General features: G+C 35.2%; 1 protein-coding gene across 1 annotated transcript; it reads right to left on the bottom strand.

The window, feature by feature from the left end:
- Positions 1–16880: 16880 nt before the first annotated feature.
- On the bottom strand, positions 16881–18567 carry LOC129796127 (uncharacterized). The gene is made up of 4 exons (XM_055837883.1): positions 18050–18567; positions 17583–17756; positions 17407–17508; positions 16881–17342 (listed from the first exon to the last, which is right to left on the bottom strand). Exons 1-4 carry the CDS (start codon positions 18248–18250, stop codon positions 17322–17324), a joined length of 498 nt encoding a protein of 165 aa, XP_055693858.1. The 5' UTR covers positions 18251–18567; the 3' UTR covers positions 16881–17321.
- Between the last annotated feature and the right edge of the window lie 1225 nt (positions 18568–19792).

Genomic DNA, 19792 nt, shown 5'->3' on the forward strand with positions numbered 1-19792 from the left:
ATGGACAATTCGCAGGGCTCTCTCACATGACCACATGATCACAGCCATCAATTTGATCCTCTCGGGTGGTGGTGTGAGCCGATGTGTACGCGTTTGGGTATATAAATAATTGGTGATCGATAGCTGTTTAGGGGGATCTTCGATCACTTCATTTTGATAAATGCTCTCGGGGTCCCGGGGGTAATACACACACAGCAAATTGATTGACGTTTGAATAAAAAGCATGCGATCCGGGAATCAACTCTATTTGGTATTGAAAAAAAAAAGAAACGAACCCAGCCAATAATATACTTCCCAAGAGAAGCGCACATATTATTGCCCACAATAGATGGGGCTTTTAAAGTGCAGTTGGATGATCTTTTGGGCATGCGATCGTGGCATGGTAAAACATCGGGGAGGGGACAAAGTATGGCCTCCGTGCGTGGCTGTCCGAATGAATGCAAACGGCGGTGAAGTGCGCCCGCGATGAAAGCTTCCGATTACGCAAAATCAGCGGACGCATTTGAGTGACGGTAAAATAGCCCCACGATCGCGATCTTCAAATTGTATTCTGTCAATTGGTGCATGAGAAAATTTGTTATTAATCCCAGCGCCTTTTCTTCTGTAATGCAGCACCCCCTTCCTTGTGGAAATACCTCTATACATACCTTTTATTTCTTTCTCGGGTCAGATCACTGACGTGCCATTCCAAACTCTCTGCATGTGTGTGCCTCCCTAATTGGATGGAATCATTTTGGGTGCCCCTCGTGCGGATCCCGCGGGATGTGGTTGTAGCGGGCAGACGCAAAAGTACAAAATATAAAAATTACGCATCAAAGAGTGAGTAATGACCCAATTCAGCTGTGGCACAGGATGCTCTGTGCGTGTGACGATCGACGCAATTAAAGCTCCCCATTCGGCGGCTCTGGCGTGCGCCCCAAAAGATAGTTACAAATGGGGCCCCGGCGGTGGATGGCCGCGTGAGTTTTGGGCGATCATGGCGCCACAGGTGATCGCCAGCATTTGTAATAAATCAATGAGTTCATGCGCCACGGAATAATCAATATTATTGCTTTGATGTATTAATAAAAACACAAAACTCCATCAATCTCCTCTCAATCTCTCTGTCTCTCTATCGCCCAGCTATAACTCTGTGGTGGACTTTTAATCTCTCCTCCTAACTATGTACAATACATAATATGTACCTAAATAATATAAAAGATGCTGCACATCGACTTCTCACCTCCCCCTGATCATTGTGAGACTTTCGGTGAAGGAGTTAATGAGGAAATTGTTCTTGTGCCCGAAGAATGAGAAGAATTGAAAAGAATTGATTCGAATAACCTTGATGATGATTGAGCTTCTTTGATATTTTTTCCAAGTCTTTCCATTATATCATTTGTACACGCGGGCAACAATATGAGTTTAAGACGACATAAAAGACGAGAAAATATGATTTCATATTGCTAAAAGCTCTCAAGAAGCATATTATGATTCAATCTTATTGCTAAAGAAAGAATAAATTAGTTATGTATCTAAAGAACCATTAGTTGATGAGGTACACAACAGGGACGTAGCCAGGGAGGACTTTTGGGTGTCTAAATACCCCTTTATAGTTAAGAATGTTGAGACTTTTCTTTAGAAGCCGAAAGAAATCATTTTCATTGTTAAAATTGCATTTTAAAAAAATTAGAAAGGGAATTTCTGAACGTATTAAAAAGACGTTAAACTTTTGAGGAAAAATTGAAATAATTTAAATGAAATGTCAACCGTTAGACAAATAATGTCAAAAATAGAAAAGAAAATTCAATTCAAAACAACTTTTTGAATAAACTAGCTACGCTCCTGGTCAGGTATGATTAATTAATATGTAGGAATTGTTACATAATGTAGGTACTTATATGTATATTTTTTCATTGTTCTTTTATTTGAATCCTTTTTAACGTTCCAGAAAAATTTCTTAGAAATTATCAAAAATCCTTCAATAAATAAAATTCTCATTCTTGAGGAATATCTTAAAAGCTGAAAAATTTGTTTGTTTGTGGCACATGAACTCCTCCGAAACGGCTGGGCCGATTTTGATGAAATTTGGTATGGGGGTAGAGGGGGTCAATACGAGTTGCAAGCGCTATATGGGATTCCGCCCCAACCCCCCTTTATAGCGCCCCCACAGAAAAATTGATTTTTTCCTATTTTCTACGTGCTGAAGGGTCAGATAACGGGATTTTTTAATTTTAAAAAATTTTCGGGGTACCGTATTATTCATCCCCCCTACTAATATACGCTCCCCCCTACGCTATATAGCTTAAAATGGAGTTTGCTCACACGTGATTGGGGGCTCGGGTTGACTAGTTAAGAAATATAATATTTGATTAAAGGAAGAATTTTATATTTTTTCATCACTCTTTTGAGCTCTAAAGCAAACATTTTCATTAATAAAAATGTAGTTAAAAAACTAATAAATTTTCTTGCACATAAGTATGATTTTCCTACAGAAATTCAACAATAATTGCTTCATTTATTGCTTTTCAGAGCCTTCCAACAAGCAATAATCATGGCACTTTTGCGACTTTTGCACTGAATAAATCTATCTTGGCTCTCTTGAAGGCTCCTTCTTCCCTCCTCTGGATACCCTGATCAACGCTGCCTTCCCCGTCATGTGTCACACTGATTAGCAAACGTTTTTTTTTTTTTAATTTAAACTTAATTTTCATTTCATAACTGTGAGTGAGTATATCTTTTAAAAACCTGGCCAACGGTATGAATTATGTATTTCGCACTTGAATTGTGAGTTTTTTCTACACTCCTCCAACATCGCTGAGAGTTTTTCTCTCGCGCGATTCTGTGTTGCTTTTTCTCCCGATATTTTTCTTAATTCATTTTTGAGAATAAATTCCATCGATTCATGAGATGGTGCGGTGTGGTGAATGTGAGGCGCTGATCTGCTTCGTTTTTTTCCATCTTTTTGTAGTGTACCATCGTGGTAAATTATTTATGAGGACTCCCGCCACTGTGGATAATTGCACGCGGTCATACGAGCCCTGTGCCATGCAATAATTGAGGGGCGATTGAAAATTTTTATATACCATATTTGAGTCTCACGGATTTTGAGTTTAACGGTTGGCAAAGTGGGTGGGTGGCAAAAAGGGGGTAAGCATAGCATGAAAATATGGCTTCAATGCGGGAGGGAAAAACAGCAAAAATTTCCCATAGATAGGTATGCGCGCTGTAAGTGAATTAGCAGATATGCGGATAAAAAAGTAATCCGATGATCTGCGACCTGGTGGAAAAGCGATCTGTGTTGGCGTCTCTGTGCCACTACTATCTTCATTAAATTAATAAAATCACAGCGTGATTGCAGTACTAATTGGTTTAGAGCCGCACAGTGGACACGGAGATTTTTCTAAATTAGCTCCAAATGCTCCAAGACACGGCCCAAGAGAAGTCCGCGCGAACTGTACCGGGAGGCGTGCAACTATTTGTCTCTCAGATGAACTTTTTCCATCCCATAAGCACCACCTTTTCTTCTCTTTTTTTTTGCCCCTCCGAACAAGTGCCATAGCTCACATACCAGGCTGCCAGTACATACATATTATTTCCTACGTGCTGGGGGAAAAGGAGAACGCACACATGGAATTTGTAAAGTATAATAAAGTTTCACTGGGATTTCAAGGAAAATTTTATATTTATTGTCAAGAGCGGTGTGTCTGGAAAGTTCTCTCGCACGCGGTCGGTGCAATTTCCGCGCGACCCACCGTACTATATACTTCCGCTTTTCTTGTCCAACTTTCCCCATTAATCATTTTTCAACCCCGAAGAAGGGGAGTGATTCTAATGCAAATACTTCTTCCTCTGCTATTGTGCGAAGGAACTCACTGGGATTATGTGAATTAGCTCCTGCATGTGGTCGCTGAAGTCTTCAGTATGAGCTAATTACATTCCTCTTGCTTCATAAATCCAAGAACTTTTTAATTCTAATAGAACACAGGTTTTGAATTCTTTGTAAAACACTAAAGTTTTTTATTCTGATTTAAGAACTTTGTTGAACATTTTGAGAAAAAAAAGGATTAAAAAGAATGTCCCACAGACAATCCTAAAAAATAAAATAAATTGCAGGAAATTACACGAGATTGAGTTGATTAGATGGATTAGATAAATGCAGCATACAAAGTATTTCTCATCAGAAAGAGATCCCTAAATGAACATTCAGTGCATCTGCTAAGGAAAAAAACTTCCTCCAAGGTGGCAAAAGCTCATCGTGGCTGCGAAGATTTCAACAGAATCGCCAGAGCCACCAAAAACTCCAGCATCCCATGAGATTTGGGAGGTAGATAAATGGACGTCAGAGTGTGGTCCAGGCCATTTATTTCATGTCGCGACCCCTTTTGCCTCCAAATTGCAGTGGAGCTCTCATTCGCACAACGATCCACCAACAGGTGATTGTCTCTCGCAGTTGGTATCTGGTTCATTGAATCTCACATGGGGTTTATGCAGATTTCACGAGGATCAAGTTGACGGCTTCTACCGCGCGAAGGGGGATTGTGACCATGTGGAGATCAATTGGCGGAGATATCAGGGAGATATATCGTCGAGTAGCTGAACAAACGATGGGGCGAAGTGAGATGGCAAAGAACAAATACCGCAGCCAGAATTCACAAAATTAAATATCACCGAAATTTATGACTCCCGTACATCTCCCATTCGAACTAAACAGTTTGTCTTACAAGAGAAAAGGACAGGAAAGAGAATACATGAAATTAATTTTTCTATTCTGAATTTATTTGTTTGTTTTCTTTTTAGTTTTTCAATAAATAAAAAATAATAATTGGAACGTATTTTTTTATGAGTTAAAGCTCTCTTTTCTAACGTTAAACGTTAAAAAGAACATTTGAAAATAATATGATTTTTAGCATTGGAATATTCACTTCTTAAGGGAAAAATTGGAAAATCTGTTAGGTTTTTGAATTAATTAAATTCATTACAATTCTTTACTTAATATTTTCCTTTTCTGTTCTATGTTAGTATTAAATTAAAAGAAGACAAGAATAAATAAACTCCCTCATCCTGTTTTGATTTAATTTAATTTAAAATATCATTGATTTAATTCCTTTTTCACCCACTTATTGTACAAACTGTGCTATCCAGCTCCCCATAAATAGGTCGAATGTGGAAACATAAAAGATGATAATTTAAAATTTTTATTAGTTTTAATCATTTTTTTCTCTCTTGCTTTTATTGTGGCATTCACGAAAAAATAATCTTATTATTGTTGTCTTGAGCTGGAAATCTTGTGTGTGGGAATGAAAACGCTAATTATTTATTTTATTTAAACATTTAATTTATTTCACCACAACCAAATGAATCGCTTACATTATCGCGCGAGTATTTCAACCTTTATTTTTTATTCTTTTTGGGGGCAAAGAGAAAGAGGAGGAGAGTCCCACAGAATGGCGAGATCATCAACAACGGGAAAGGGACACGAAACAAGATCATTAGCGGTCTTGCTTGGTGATAAGATAAATACAAAAGTTTTACTTTATAAGAAAAAGAAGTTAAATGTCTTGGGAACTTTCACTGTGCAGGAGGATTAATTGGGAGGGTGTGCACTTGGAGGCACAAAACAGAGCCCAACAGATCGACTTTATGGCGATGTCGGTATTGGAGGCAGCATTGGTGCAATATCGATGATCGTTGGAGCTTTTATGGGTGATCACTCCATGGGCATCTCCAGTTACAATTGCGCCCCGGCGATCCATTGCAAATTGGAGTGATTTGCAGAACGATCACGTGTTAATGGGCAACCTGTGGATCACATTCGAATTGAATTTATCACCCATGTGATGATGTGCGCGGAAAAAAGGCGGCAAATTGACGAGAGTTGCAGAAATTGTAGCAGAAAAAAAAACTCCTCTGACTGAGCAATTTCCCATCCAATCCAAGTCATTTGTATTGGGAAATTGTCTCTCCACTTGCAATATTGCTGCGAGCTCATTAGATGTGAAAAATCAATTTTTGCACCTGGCGATCTCAACGCGATCTCTCGCATGCAAAAAAGATCGGCACGGTGAGAATCAATTGGCAAAGTGCGCCCCAGTTAATATCGCGCAAAAATTCCTCATACAATTATTATCTATTATGCCACACTCTCATACATGCTATATATCTATATAATAATAATCTACAATTCATAACTAAGAGCTGTCAGTCCATATCCATTTTTATCCGTACGATCAGTCGCATTTTCGATGGTGATCTCCCCGCGAATACACGGGCACGTCACTTTCAATAACTCGCCAGGCGCGACATAATTTTGTAACGAATGCACTCCCATTAATTTCATGAAATTTTCCTTTTGCCCGATACTTGTGCTGAGTGGTTAGCTCGGTGCGATGGCATCTGATTGAGTACCCCGATCAGTGGTGATCATTGGACAAACGCGAGATTTCCCATGTGATGCGATATGAAGATGGAACCCATGGGCAAGGAGAGACACGCACGCAACATCATTCGATGCGACACTCCGTAATAGTATCAATCAATTCAACTCCGGTGTGTAGAAGGAGTGCTGCTAATTGGCTATTTCAATAATTAATACAACAAACGGCCGATTAATGAGCTGGATCAGATTTATGGGCTTCCACACGGTTGTACAGTGGTGGACGGCAGAAAAAAAGCGATCACGCAGGTCGGAAGCGGAGTGGGTGAAATCGCAACGTGCGTAACCAATCGTCCCGCAATCATGCAGAAATGCGCGCGTAATTCTTTTCCTCGTCATCGTGGGACTCACTTCAAAATAAAATATCATTCACTTCTCCGCACCACAGGATCATCGTTTGGGGCAATCATTGACCCCCTGAGAAAAGCAAAATCCTCACAGAAAAAAAATCTCCGCGCATTGAGATGCCCTGCAGCAGATCCGATCGCTGAAATCACCTTCAGCGCCATATTTATGCAAAAGATCCACATGCACGCAAAGAAAGGTAAAAAGTAGCATTTCCGCTGCTCCTCCATGCGAAATCCCAGCATCGACCCAATTTTGCAATCAAGCCCACTACTTAATTCCCCCTCCCAGATGCCCTCCCGCCCCTGCGGGGCAATTATTGACGTCTGCAGGGCTCATCTCTATGATGATGTCTGCGAGATTGAAGAAGCTTAATTGGTGGCCTCTGTTCCATTTTTTTCTTCATCTGTTTTTTTTTTGGTTGTTGTTAAATCTCTTGCTCAAAACTATAATCTCATCGCGTGAATGGGACCGCTTTTGGGTAAAAGTTCAAACTCGGTGGGATTTTTTGGGGAAGAGTGGATGGGAGTGAGTGAGAAAAAGTGCAGCCCTGGAGGGGCTTTGTTGTGTATTTTGGTTCAGTGGCTAAATTCATTTAATTTTCACTCATTTATGATTGATGGCATTGTGCGAGGTGAATGAATTCAATGTCCGCGGCATCGTGGTTGAAGACATAACATTGTATGCTGAACAAAACCAGCATGGAAGATCCTGCGCTGAGAGACTTTTTGCGGCAAGAGAGAATTGCATTTTTTTTTTGCCAAGAGGGAGCATTTTTTGCCAAACAATCTCTTTGGGGACACTGTTAAAAATACTTCAGCTTTTTTAACTGAAAATTTCGGTCTCGATCTTCCACTGTTTTACTTTGGTCAAAAATTTGGTCTTTTTAACTAATTTTTTTGGTCAATATTTGACCATTTTTTTTTCATCGAGAGTATTTTGACTAATTTATTTGGTCGAAGATATTTAACCATTTTTTTCATCGATTTTGACCAATTCATATGGTTAGAACACTCACGCAAAAGGCTTTAACTGAATTATTTTGTCAATTTAATTGAAGTTCATCGGTCGTTTTGACCAATTCAAATAGTTGAAACACTCCGGCTAGGTGATTTAACTGAATTATTTAGTCAATTTCACTGAAATAGTTCGGTCATTTCGACCATTTAAAATGGTTGAAGCGGTCCTGCAATGTCACTTAACTGAATTATTCAGTCAATTTTACTAAAGCATTTCGGTCGTTTCGACGAAATAAAATGGTGGAAGAGCTTCGCAGAATGAAATTTAACTAATTCATTCCGTACTTCAGTCTTTTTGACAAATTAATACAGTGGAAGATCAGGACTGAATTATTTGGTCTCGGTCTTCCACTGTAGTACTTCAATCTTTTTGACAAATTAATACAGTGGAAGATCAAGACTGAATTATTTGGTCTCGGTCTTCCACTGTAGTACTTCAATCTTTTTGACAAATTAATACAGTGGAAGATCAGGACTGAATTATTTGGTCTCGGTCTTCCACTGCAGTACTTCAGTCTTTTTGACCAATTAATACAGTGGAAGATCAGGACTGAATTATTTGGTCTCGGTCTTCCACTGCAGTACTTCAGTCTTTTTGACAAATTAATACAGTGGAAGATCAGGACTGAATTATTTGGTCTCGGTCTTCCACTGTAGTACTTCAGTCTTTTTGACAAATTAATACAGTGGAAGATCAGGACTGAATTATTTGGTCTCGGTCTTCCACTGTAGTACTTCAGTCTTTTTGACAAATTAATACAGTGGAAGATCAGGACTGAATTATTTGGTCTCGGTCTTCCACTGTAGTACTTCAGTCTTTTTGACAAATTAATACAGTGGAAGATCAGGACTGAATTATTTGGTCTCGGTCTTCCACTGTAGTACTTCAGTCTTTTTGACAAATTAATACAGTGGAAGATCAGGACTGAATTATTTGGTCTCGGTCTTCCACTGCAGTACTTCAGTCTTTTTGACAAATTAATACAGTGGAAGATCAGGACTGAATTATTTGGTCTCGGTCTTCCACTGTAGTACTTCAGTCTTTTTGACAAATTAATACAGTGGAAGATCAGGACTGAATTATTTGGTCTCGGTCTTCCACTGCAGTACTTCAGTCTTTTTGACCAATTAATACAGTGGAAGATCAGGACTGAATTATTTGGTCTCGGTCTTCCACTGCAGTACTTCAGTCTTTTTGACAAATTAATACAGTGGAAGATATTTGACCATTTTTTTCAGTGAAGGAGTGATTTAACAAATTTCTTTGGTAAGTGATATTAAACAGTTTGATTCAGTGAAGGAGTACATATTTTGTCCAATTCAAATGATTGGTACGCTTTAACTGAATTATTTTATCAATTTTACTGAAGTTCATAGGTCGTTTCGTCCAATTCATATGGTTGAAGCACTCAGGAAATACGTTTTAACTGAATTATTTGATTAATTTTACTGAAGTTCATCGGCCGTTTTGACCAATTCAAATAGTTACAGCATTTTCGCAATGTCATTTAACTGAATTATTCAGTCAATTTTACTGAAGTACTTCGGCTTTTCTGAATTCCACTCTAAAATGTAAAATCTTCAGATCTAACTTAAATTTGGGATGAGTCACGCAAACAGAATTTTTAATAAAAAGACAGAAAAAAATTTTTTCTTGGTCGAACTAACAAAGATCTTGGGTTAAAAGACATTAAAGCAGAATAAAATTATTAAAAAGGCCAAAAAAAATTGTCAAAAATACAGAAATTCTTCGGTCAAAAGTCGTAAAGCAACTCAAGTAACAGAATTTATTTGGTCGAAATAACAAAGATCTTTGGTTAAAAGACAAAAAAATCTAAATAAAATTATTAAAAAGGCCAATAAAAATTGTCAAAAATACAGAAATTCTTCGGTCAAAAGTCGTAAAGCAACTCAAGTAAGAGAATTTATTTGGTCGAAATAACAAAGATCTTTGGTTAAAAGACAATAAAAGTTGAATAAAATTATTAAAAAAGGCCAATAAAAATTGTCAAAAATACAGAAATTCTTCGGTCAAAAGTCATGAAGTAACTCAAGTAACAGAATTTATTTGGTCGAAATAACAAAGATCTTTGGTTAAAAGACATTAAAAGCTGAATAAAATTATAAAAAAGGCCAATAAAAATTGTCAAAAATACAGAAATTGTTCGGTCAAAAGTCGTAAAGCAACTCAAGTAACAGAATTTATTTGGTCGAAATAACAAAGATCTTTGGTTAAAAGACATTAAAAGCTGAATAAAATTATTAAAAAGGCCAAAAAAAATTGTCAAAAATACAGAAATTCTTCGGTCAAAAGTCGTAAAGCAACTCAAGTAAGAGAATTTATTTGGTCGAAATAACAAAGATCTTTGGTTAAAAGACAAAAAAATCTAAATAAAATTATTAAAAAGGCCAATAAAAATTGTCAAAAATACAGAAATTCTTCGGTCAAAAGTCGTAAAGCAACTCAAGTAAGAGAATTTATTTGGTCGAAATAACAAAGATCTTTGGTTAAAAGACAATAAAAGTTGAATAAAATTATTAAAAAAGGCCAAAAAAAATTGTCAAAAATACAGAAATTCTTCGGTCAAAAGTCGTAAAGCAACTCAAGTAACAGAATTTATTTGGTCGAAGTAACAAAGATCTTTGGTTAAAAGACAATAAAAGTTGAATAAAATTATTAAAAAAGGCCAAAAAAAAATTGTCAAAAATACAGAAATTCTTCGGTCAAAAGTCGTAAAGCAACTCAAGTAACAGAATTTATTTGGTCGAAATAACAAAGATCTTTGGTTAAAAGTCAATAAAAGCTGAATAAAATTATTAAAAAGGCCAAAAAAAAATTGTCAAAAATACAGAAATTCTTCGGTCAAAAGTCGTAAAGCAACTCAAGTAACAGAATTTATTTGGTCGAAATAACAAAGATCTTTGGTTAAAAGACAATAAAAGCTGAATAAAATTATTAAAAAGGCCAAAAAAAAATTGTCAAAAATACAGAAATTCTTCGGTCAAAAGTCGTAAAGCAACTCAAGTAAGAGAATTTATTTGGTCGAAGTAACAAAGATCTTTGGTTAAAAGACAATAAAAGTTGAATAAAATTATTAAAAAAGGCCAATAAAAATTGTCAAAAATACAGAAATTCTTCGGTCAAAAGTCGTAAAGCAACTCAAGTAAGAGAATTTATTTGGTCGAAATAACAAAGATCTTTGGTCAAAAGACAAAAAAATCTAAATAAAATTATTAAAAAGGCCAATAAAAATTGTCAAAAATACAGAAATTCTTCGGTCAAAAGTCGTAAAGCAACTCAAGTAACAGAATTTATTTGGTCGAAGTAACAAAGATCTTTGGTTAAAAGACATAAAAAAGCAGAATAAAATTATTAAAAAGGCCAATAAAAATTGTCAAAAATACAGAAATTCTTCGGTCAAAAGTCGTAAAGCAACTCAAGTAACAGAATTTATTTGGTCGAAATAACAAAGATCTTTGGTTAAAAGTCAATAAAAGCTGAATAAAATTATTAAAAAGGCCAAAAAAAAATTGTCAAAAATACAGAAATTCTTCGGTCAAAAGTCGTAAAGCAACTCAAGTAACAGAATTTATTTGGTCGAAATAACAAAGATCTTTGGTTAAAAGACAATAAAAGCTGAATAAAATTATTAAAAAGGCCAAAAAAAAATTGTCAAAAATACAGAAATTCTTCGGTCAAAAGTCGTAAAGCAACTCAAGTAAGAGAATTTATTTGGTCGAAGTAACAAAGATCTTTGGTTAAAAGACAATAAAAGTTGAATAAAATTATTAAAAAAGGCCAATAAAAATTGTCAAAAATACAGAAATTCTTCGGTCAAAAGTCGTAAAGCAACTCAAGTAAGAGAATTTATTTGGTCGAAATAACAAAGATCTTTGGTCAAAAGACAAAAAAATCTAAATAAAATTATTAAAAAGGCCAATAAAAATTGTCAAAAATACAGAAATTCTTCGGTCAAAAGTCGTAAAGCAACTCAAGTAACAGAATTTATTTGGTCGAAGTAACAAAGATCTTTGGTTAAAAGACAATAAAAGTTGAATAAAATTATTAAAAAGGCCAATAAAAATTGTCAAAAATACAGAAATTCTTCGGTCAAAAGTCGTAAAGCAACTCAAGTAACAGAATTTATTTGGTCGAAGTAACAAAGATCTTTGGTTAAAAGACATAAAAAAGCAGAATAAAATTATTAAAAAGGCCAATAAAAATTGTCAAAAATACAGAAATTCTTCGGTCAAAAGTCGTAAAGCAACTCAAGTAACAGAATTTATTTGGTCGAAGTAACAAAGATCTTTGGTTAAAAGACATAAAAAAGCAGAATAAAATTATTAAAAAGGCCAATAAAAATTGTCAAAAATACAGAAATTCTTCGGTCAAAAGTCGTAAAGCAACTCAAGTAACAGAATTTATTTGGTCGAAATAACAAAGATCTTTGGTTAAAAGACATTAAAAGCTGAATAAAATTATAAAAAAGGCCAATAAAAATTGTCAAAAATACAGAAATTCTTCGGTCAAAAGTCGTAAAGCAACTCAAGTAACAGAATTTATTTGGTCGAAATAACAAAGATCTTTGGTTAAAAGACATTAAAAGCTGAATAAAATTATTAAAAAGGCCAAAAAAAAATTGTCAAAAATACAGAAATTCTTCGGTCAAAAGTCGTAAAGCAACTCAAGTAAGAGAATTTATTTGGTCGAAATAACAAAGATCTTTGGTTAAAAGACAATAAAAGTTGAATAAAATTATTAAAAAAGGCCAATAAAAATTGTCAAAAATACAGAAATTCTTCGGTCAAAAGTCGTAAAGCAACTCAAGTAACAGAATTTATTTGGTCGAAATAACAAAGATCTTTGGTTAAAAGACATTAAAAGCTGAATAAAATTATTAAAAAGGCCAAAAAAAAATTGTCAAAAATACAGAAATTCTTCGGTCAAAAGTCGTAAAGCAACTCAAGTAACAGAATTTATTTGGTCGAAGTAACAAAGATCTTTGGTTAAAAGACATTAAAAGCTGAATAAAATTATTAAAAAGGCCAATAAAAATTGTCAAAAATACAGAAATTCTTCGGTCAAAAGTCGTAAAGCAACTCAAGTAACAGAATTTATTTGGTCGAAATAACAAAGATCTTTGGTTAAAAGACATTAAAAGCTGAATAAAATTATAAAAAAGGCCAATAAAAATTGTCAAAAATACAGAAATTCTTCGGTCAAAAGTCGTAAAGCAACTCAAGTAACAGAATTTATTTGGTCGAAGTAACAAAGATCTTTGGTTAAAAGACATAAAAAAGCAGAATAAAATTATTAAAATGGCCAATAAAAATTGTCAAAAATACAGAAATTCTTCGGTCAAAAGTCGTAAAGCAACTCAAGTAACAGAATTTATTTGGTCGAAGTAACAAAGATCTTTGGTTAAAAGACATAAAAAAGCAGAATAAAATTATTAAAATGGCCAATAAAAATTGTCAAAAATACAGAAATTCTTCGGTCAAAAGTCGTAAAGCAACTCAAGTAACAGAATTTATTTGGTCGAAATAACAAAGATCTTTGGTTAAAAGACATTAAAAGCTGAATAAAATTATTAAAAAGGCCAAAAAAAAATTGTCAAAAATACAGAAATTCTTCGGTCAAAAGTCATGAAGTAACTCAAGTAACAGAATTTATTTGGTCGAAATAACAAAGATCTTTGGTTAAAAGACAATAAAAGTTGAATAAAATTATTAAAAAAGGCCAATAAAAATTGTCAAAAATACAGAAATTCTTCGGTCAAAAGTCGTAAAGCAACTCAAGTAACAGAATTTATTTGGTCGAAATAACAAAGATCTTTGGTTAAAAGACAAAAAAATCTAAATAAAATTATTAAAAAGGCCAATAAAAATTGTCAAAAATACAGAAATTCTTCGGTCAAAAGTCGTAAAGCAACTCAAGTAACAGAATTTATTTGGTCGAAATAACAAAGATCTTTGGTTAAAAGACAAAAAAATCTAAATAAAATTATTAAAAAGGCCAATAAAAATTGTCAAAAATACAGAAATTCTTCGGTCAAAAGTCGTAAAGCAACTCAAGTAACAGAATTTATTTGGTCGAAGTAACAAAGATCTTTGGTTAAAAGACAATAAAAGCTGAATAAAATTATTAAAAATGCCAAAAAAAATTGTCAAAAATACAGAAATTCTTCGGTCAAAAGTCGTAAAGCAACTCAAGTAAGAGAATTTATTTGGTCGAAATAACAAAGTCATTTGGTTAAAAGACAATAAAAGCTGAATAAAATTATTAAAAAGGCCAAAAAAAAATTGTCAAAAATACAGAAATTCTTCGGTCAAAAGTCATGAAGTAACTCAAGTAACAGAATTTATTTGGTCGAAATAACAAAGATCTTTGGTTAAAAGACATAAAAAAGCTGAATAAAATTATTAAAATGGCCAATAAAAATTGTCAAAAATACAGAAATTCTTCGGTCAAAAGTCGTAAAGCAACTCAAGTAACAGAATTTATTTGGTCGAACTAACAAAGATCTTTGGTTAAAAGACAATAAAAAGTTGAATTAAATAGTCAAAAAAGAAAATGGAATTAATCAAAAAAACAAAAGTTATTAAGACTGAACCCGATTTTTTCTCCTACAAAAGTTATTTATTTGCAAATGAGGTTGATTTTAACAAAAATATTTTCTTTTCGTTTTCCTACAATTCGTGAGTTACATGGTTTTTTGACATTTTCACAAAAAGCTTCTAAAATTTTAAGGTCTAAAAAGTTTTACATTTAGACCACGTAGCCGAGACACATTTTACGCCATAATAGAAAAGGAAAAATTTTATATTCTGGCTGAAATTTTTCTTATTACTTGTAAGATTTTTTTTACAAAATACCTGTCGAGGTGCCTTTTCAATTTTTTTGTGAGTTTTTTATCCATAGAAATATTATTTAGCGTCAACATATACACCATATTTACGATTATTCTACATGAATTTGAGTATTTGGATTTGTTTCATAATATTTTATGTGGAAAAATATTGAATTTTTTTTTTTGTAACCCCCCTTACCTTCCCCCCCATAACCCAGTATTAAGCTATACAGCTTATATGGACTGCCGAATCAAAAAACATACAACAAATAACATATTAATACATTCAATCACATTCACACTTGCACTGCATTCATTCTTATAAACGAAACAATTTTTCTCAGTGGTTCTATGAGAAATTGAATTTTTTGTGAATTATGTTTTGAAAGACCACATGAAACATTTCCAAAGATTAAAAAGCAGTCTGTTTTAGAATATGGAAAAAGGTTTGATTCCGAATATTCTGGATTCGCTTCTACCTGCCAGGAGCCTCTGGGATTTGAAGTCAAATTCCTGTGCTTCTGCGCTCAAAGGCCAAGGAACGGACAAGGCCACAGTTCTTCGGAAAAATACCCCTGTTATATTTGGACCAAAATCTCAGTAAATATTTTTAACCCCAGGAGGATTTTGCTGACAAAAGTAGCCAATTCGTCTTTTTTCAATCGTCATAGAATTAAAATCTATTCATATTTCGTGATGAATTCTACATCGGTGTATAGGGGAGTTTTATTACTTCAAGATCGTGTAAAGAAAATTAGGAAATGTACTGGTAAGCTGACCAAGCTTACGAGAGCTGTTTCTTTCAGTGTATTAATTTTGTGAGAGCAAACTTAGAACGCGAATTAATTTAAATACGCGTAAAGTCGGGAAAAGTTTAAAAGTCATGTCTTGAAGTCAGCTATAACATATCGAAAAACGAAAAAAAAATTATGTCGCCATTTTCAAAAAATTCGAGTTCGAAATTTTCGAAAGTTTTGTTTTCGATTTTAGCGTCTCTTGCGGTCATTTATCGAAGTTGCAATGTTCTAGACATTTGTAGAGTTTCACGAAACCTTTCATTTGCGCTTGAGTTGATCAAGATCGGACTTGTAGAACCCGAGATATGACATGCCAACTTTGGAAGGCTATATCTCGAGAACGGATCCCTAGATTTTCTGCATTTTTGGCATGGAGCCTAGATAATATAGTCAGCTACAATATATCAAAAAATTAAAAAAAAAATTTTGTGACGAAATTTACCCTTATCATATTCGGCTTTAAAGTAGCCCCAAAGAATGAGATTCCACGAGAGCCTAGAAGAGAGATGGGGAGGGGGGAAGAAAAACAGCATAGGTCACCTCAGGAACATCTATTTATTTTTAAGAATAAGTGTGGCATAAATTCTGAGGAATAATCCCAGGTAAGAGTTAGGGCAGCCTCCGGGAAAGCAATGGAGCTACCTTCCGGATCTATTGTTCCGCCGTGAATCACTTCGTGATGAATCTTCTTGGGATGCAGCAGTGGGCATTGATTTCTTCACCAGTGTGGGAGATGATCAAAGCTTGGTCTATCTGGGTACGACCTCGTGGCTCCTGATGGGGATGAGCCTCCCTGGAGCGAGGCACTGGGCAGGAAGTGGACGATAAATGACTCCAATATGGTAGATCATCATCCAAGACATCCTTCGATTCGGGCCCACTAGATTCTCCGAGAGATTCTCGGGTGATTGGGGATTTTGTGAGATCTCTCCTCACGCCCTCGATCCCGGTGTGACTTGACATCCTTCCTGGCTCGACACTGCCACAAACGCTCCTCTCAGACTGGGGGCTCGTGGAACCAGGGTGTTTCTTCTGCCTTCTAGGTGGCTGGCTACCAACAGCTCCTCTTCTTCTAAGTGTGGAGCTCATGAAATCCGAGGCACTTCTGCAGTCACTTCCCGCACTTATATAGGGTTTTGGGGGTAAAACTTTGAGGTTATGACCTCTCCTCCCCATTAAAAACTAGCTGCCGAATTTCTGCAGAAAAATTCGAAAGCACTAAAGGTATTCTGAACACGTGTTCTTTAGATATTTTGTATAGCGCTGGGACACTTTTTCTGCAGAATATTTCCGCAGTTTTCTGAAAAAATTCATCAATCTGTTATACCGTTGAAATTCGTTTTGAATATAAAAAAAGCGTTTTTTTTGCAAATTATTATTAACGAGATAAATTGTCGCTTCGCTCCAATTTATCTCATCCCGCTTCGCGGGGATTTGTTGCGCTTCGCGCAAATTTTGGAGAAAAAAATTGTGATGGTTTATAAGTAAAAAAAAAAAACAGGGCCACTCATCAAACCCAAAGAAAAAAATTTGCAAAGAGAAGAAATCATTTTCAAGCAACATTTCCGGCGCCTTTAAAAATTCGCAAAAAATGCATGAATTTTATATGGGGGCTACTAAAAGGGGGCTTTGGGGGGAAAATGAATACGGCCACTCGAAACAGACTGATATAAGGAGCGTCTGTACCAAATTTCATCGCAATCGGTCAAACGGTGTAGATTTGTATAGCCGAACACGACTGATTACCAACAAACAGACCTTTCTTTATTATATAGATTTATTTATTATTTTTAAAATTTACAAAAAAATATTGAAAAAATATATCCGGCGTTGCCTTTTCCTTCTCCTGCTGTCTCCTTTGATGCTGGGCCGCTTTTCAGATGATCTCTCCTCTTCACCTTTGTGACTTCCGGGACTTTAAAAAATAAAAGAAAATCTTAGGAAAAAGCATATTCTAAATATTTTTTCTTCTTTCTCACCTTCCATTTCCGGAAAATTATGTTGCATAAAGTTGTGTAAGACCGGATCCCAGAAATTGAGGACTGAAGCCAGGCACGGACAGTTTTGTGCTTCAAACGGATCTGAAATATGGAAAAAAAAGTTTAGAATAATAATGAATTTTTTGAAAAAATATGAATTAGAAGAATTAACATACATTTCCGCATTTTCCAATGTTGTCAAAAATTAAAGCAGAAGCGGGCAGGGCATCCGGGTAGAGCATCCAGGCAGGCCATCCGGATAGGGGTCCGGGCAGGGCTTCCTGAATAGGGCATCCGGGTAAGGCTTCCGGGCTGGTCATCCTGGGCACTGATTGTGTTCCAAAAACGATCTGAAATATAGAAAAAAATTGATAAATTGTTCTTTTTTTTCTTGTTTACAAAAGTTTTTGTTTTTTTATCTTGAGAAAATTAATTAAAAAAAAAAAAAGAAAAATCAATTTCGGGCTCTTTTTTTGCAATGAAGAATTTTTAGATCAAAATAATTAATTTTTTCTCATTGTTTTCTATCAATTTCATCAATCTGATGCTACTAAAACATTCCATAAAAGATATTTGTGAAATCTAGTAGGATCAAAGAGATAAAATTACACAAATTAATTAAGAAAATCGTAAAATTACTTACCGCATTTCTTCTGCGTGAATTTTCCATCATTTTTGCACTCTCAAATTGACGAATTTTTGAAGAAAACCGCGGAAATTTTCTGCACCCACGCCGAACGCTCCCGAAGCGCGATAAATGCACTTGAATGAAAAAATAAACTGCAGACAAAATTTTAGCTGCCGACCGACCTCGAAACATATTTTTGATGGGGTTTCGTTTCATTTAAATTCATAATAACCGTTTGTTTATTTCCGGTAATTTTATTTCTCCCAAAAATCGTAACAATATGTCGCCGTTTTCGAGATATTCATCGAAAACTCATCGAAAATTTTGTTTTCGTTTTTTGACCCTCTAGCGGTCACTTTTGAAACTTCGGATGTTCTAGAGAATTGTAGGATATGTTAAGAGCTTTCATTTGACCCTGGGTTGATCAAAATCGGTCAAGCCGGTTTAGAGATATGGTCGATTTTCCATGATAAATTGTAGCGGCCATATTGAATAAACGACTTGACCGATTTTCGAAAATAAGGTATCGCTGGAAAGGTCTTGATGGCCCCTATAACATATCAAAATTTCAGATTTTTAGCTATTACAGGGGCTGAGATATAGGCAAAACAAAAGGACTTCAAGCGCTTGATATGGGCGGAGTACCTAATTGAAGGAAACGCAGAAAACAATTTTAACCCACACAGTCTTGAAGGGAATCAAAAAAGAATAAGGAATCGCCAAAAATATTCACAATTTTCCACTGGGGTCACAACGAAAAAGGCAATAAAGTTTTGTGAAAATTCAAAAAAATTGGCCGCCATTCGCCATTTTGTTCATTTCAATGCATGAAGCATATGTTTCAATGCTTCGTCATGAGCTTGTCGATGGGAGTTTGACATTTCATTCATTTTTTTCGGAAGAAAATAAAAAAAATTGCGTATTTTTTAGTTTAATTATTGTGGTAAATGTGTTTTACGTGTTGATCTAGAGTGACTTTTATATTGGAATACCTGAAGGATGAATTCACGCACAGTTTGTGACCGTCTCAGTGAGCACATCTCTCGTTACAAAGCAAAGCAATCCAAAAACATTGGTCGTGGATCGTCTTGAAGATGGCTTTTTCACGAATTGAGAGATCCTCTGCGCTGGAATCCTTTGCGTTTCACACCACCACGACGGACAAGACGATGGATTGCTGGTTTTGTGATTCCCTGGATGTTGTCATGCAAAACCTTACGATGTTTCTTGGCACCACCTTTCCCAAGACCTTTTCCACGACCAATGATGTGCTCGCTGAGACGGTCACAAACTGTGCGTGAATTCATCCTTCAGGTATTCCAATATAAAAATCACTCTTGAACAACACGTAAAACACATTTACCACGATAATTAAACTAAAAAATACGCATTTTTTTATTTTCTCAAAAAAAAAAAAAAATGAAATGTCAAACTGTCATCGACAAGCTCATGACGAAGCATTGAAACATATGCTTCATGCATTGAAATGAACAAAATGGCGAATGGCGGCCAATTTTTTTGAATTTTTACAAAACTTTATTGCCTTTTTTCGTTGTGACCCCAGTTGAAAATGGTGAATATTTTTGGCGATTCTTTATCCTTTTTTGATTCCCTACAAGACTGCGTAGGTTAAAATTGTTTTCTGCGTTTCCTTCAATTAGGTACTTCGCCCATATCAAGCGCATATGGTCCTTTGCATATGGTCCTTTGGAGGTTATTCAAAATGGCGGACGGAGGGGTGGGGGGTAAAATTTGTCA

This window comes from Lutzomyia longipalpis, chromosome 1 (assembly GCF_024334085.1).
Source record: "Lutzomyia longipalpis isolate SR_M1_2022 chromosome 1, ASM2433408v1".
NCBI lineage: Eukaryota > Metazoa > Arthropoda > Insecta > Diptera > Psychodidae > Lutzomyia > Lutzomyia longipalpis.

What these genes read in the sequence shown, in the direction of transcription:
- LOC129796127 (XM_055837883.1), bottom strand. Translation starts at nt 18,250, where the DNA reads ATGAAACGAAACCCCATCAAAAATATGTTTCGAGGTCGGTCGGCAGCT. An exon ending in ACATTGGAAAATGCGGAAAT is followed by an intron (nt 17,509 to 17,582) that starts GTATGTTAATTC and finishes TCCATATTTCAG; the next exon opens with ATCCGTTTGAAGCACAAAAC. An exon ending in TAATTTTCCGGAAATGGAAG is followed by an intron (nt 17,343 to 17,406) that starts GTGAGAAAGAAG and finishes TATTTTTTAAAG; the next exon opens with TCCCGGAAGTCACAAAGGTG.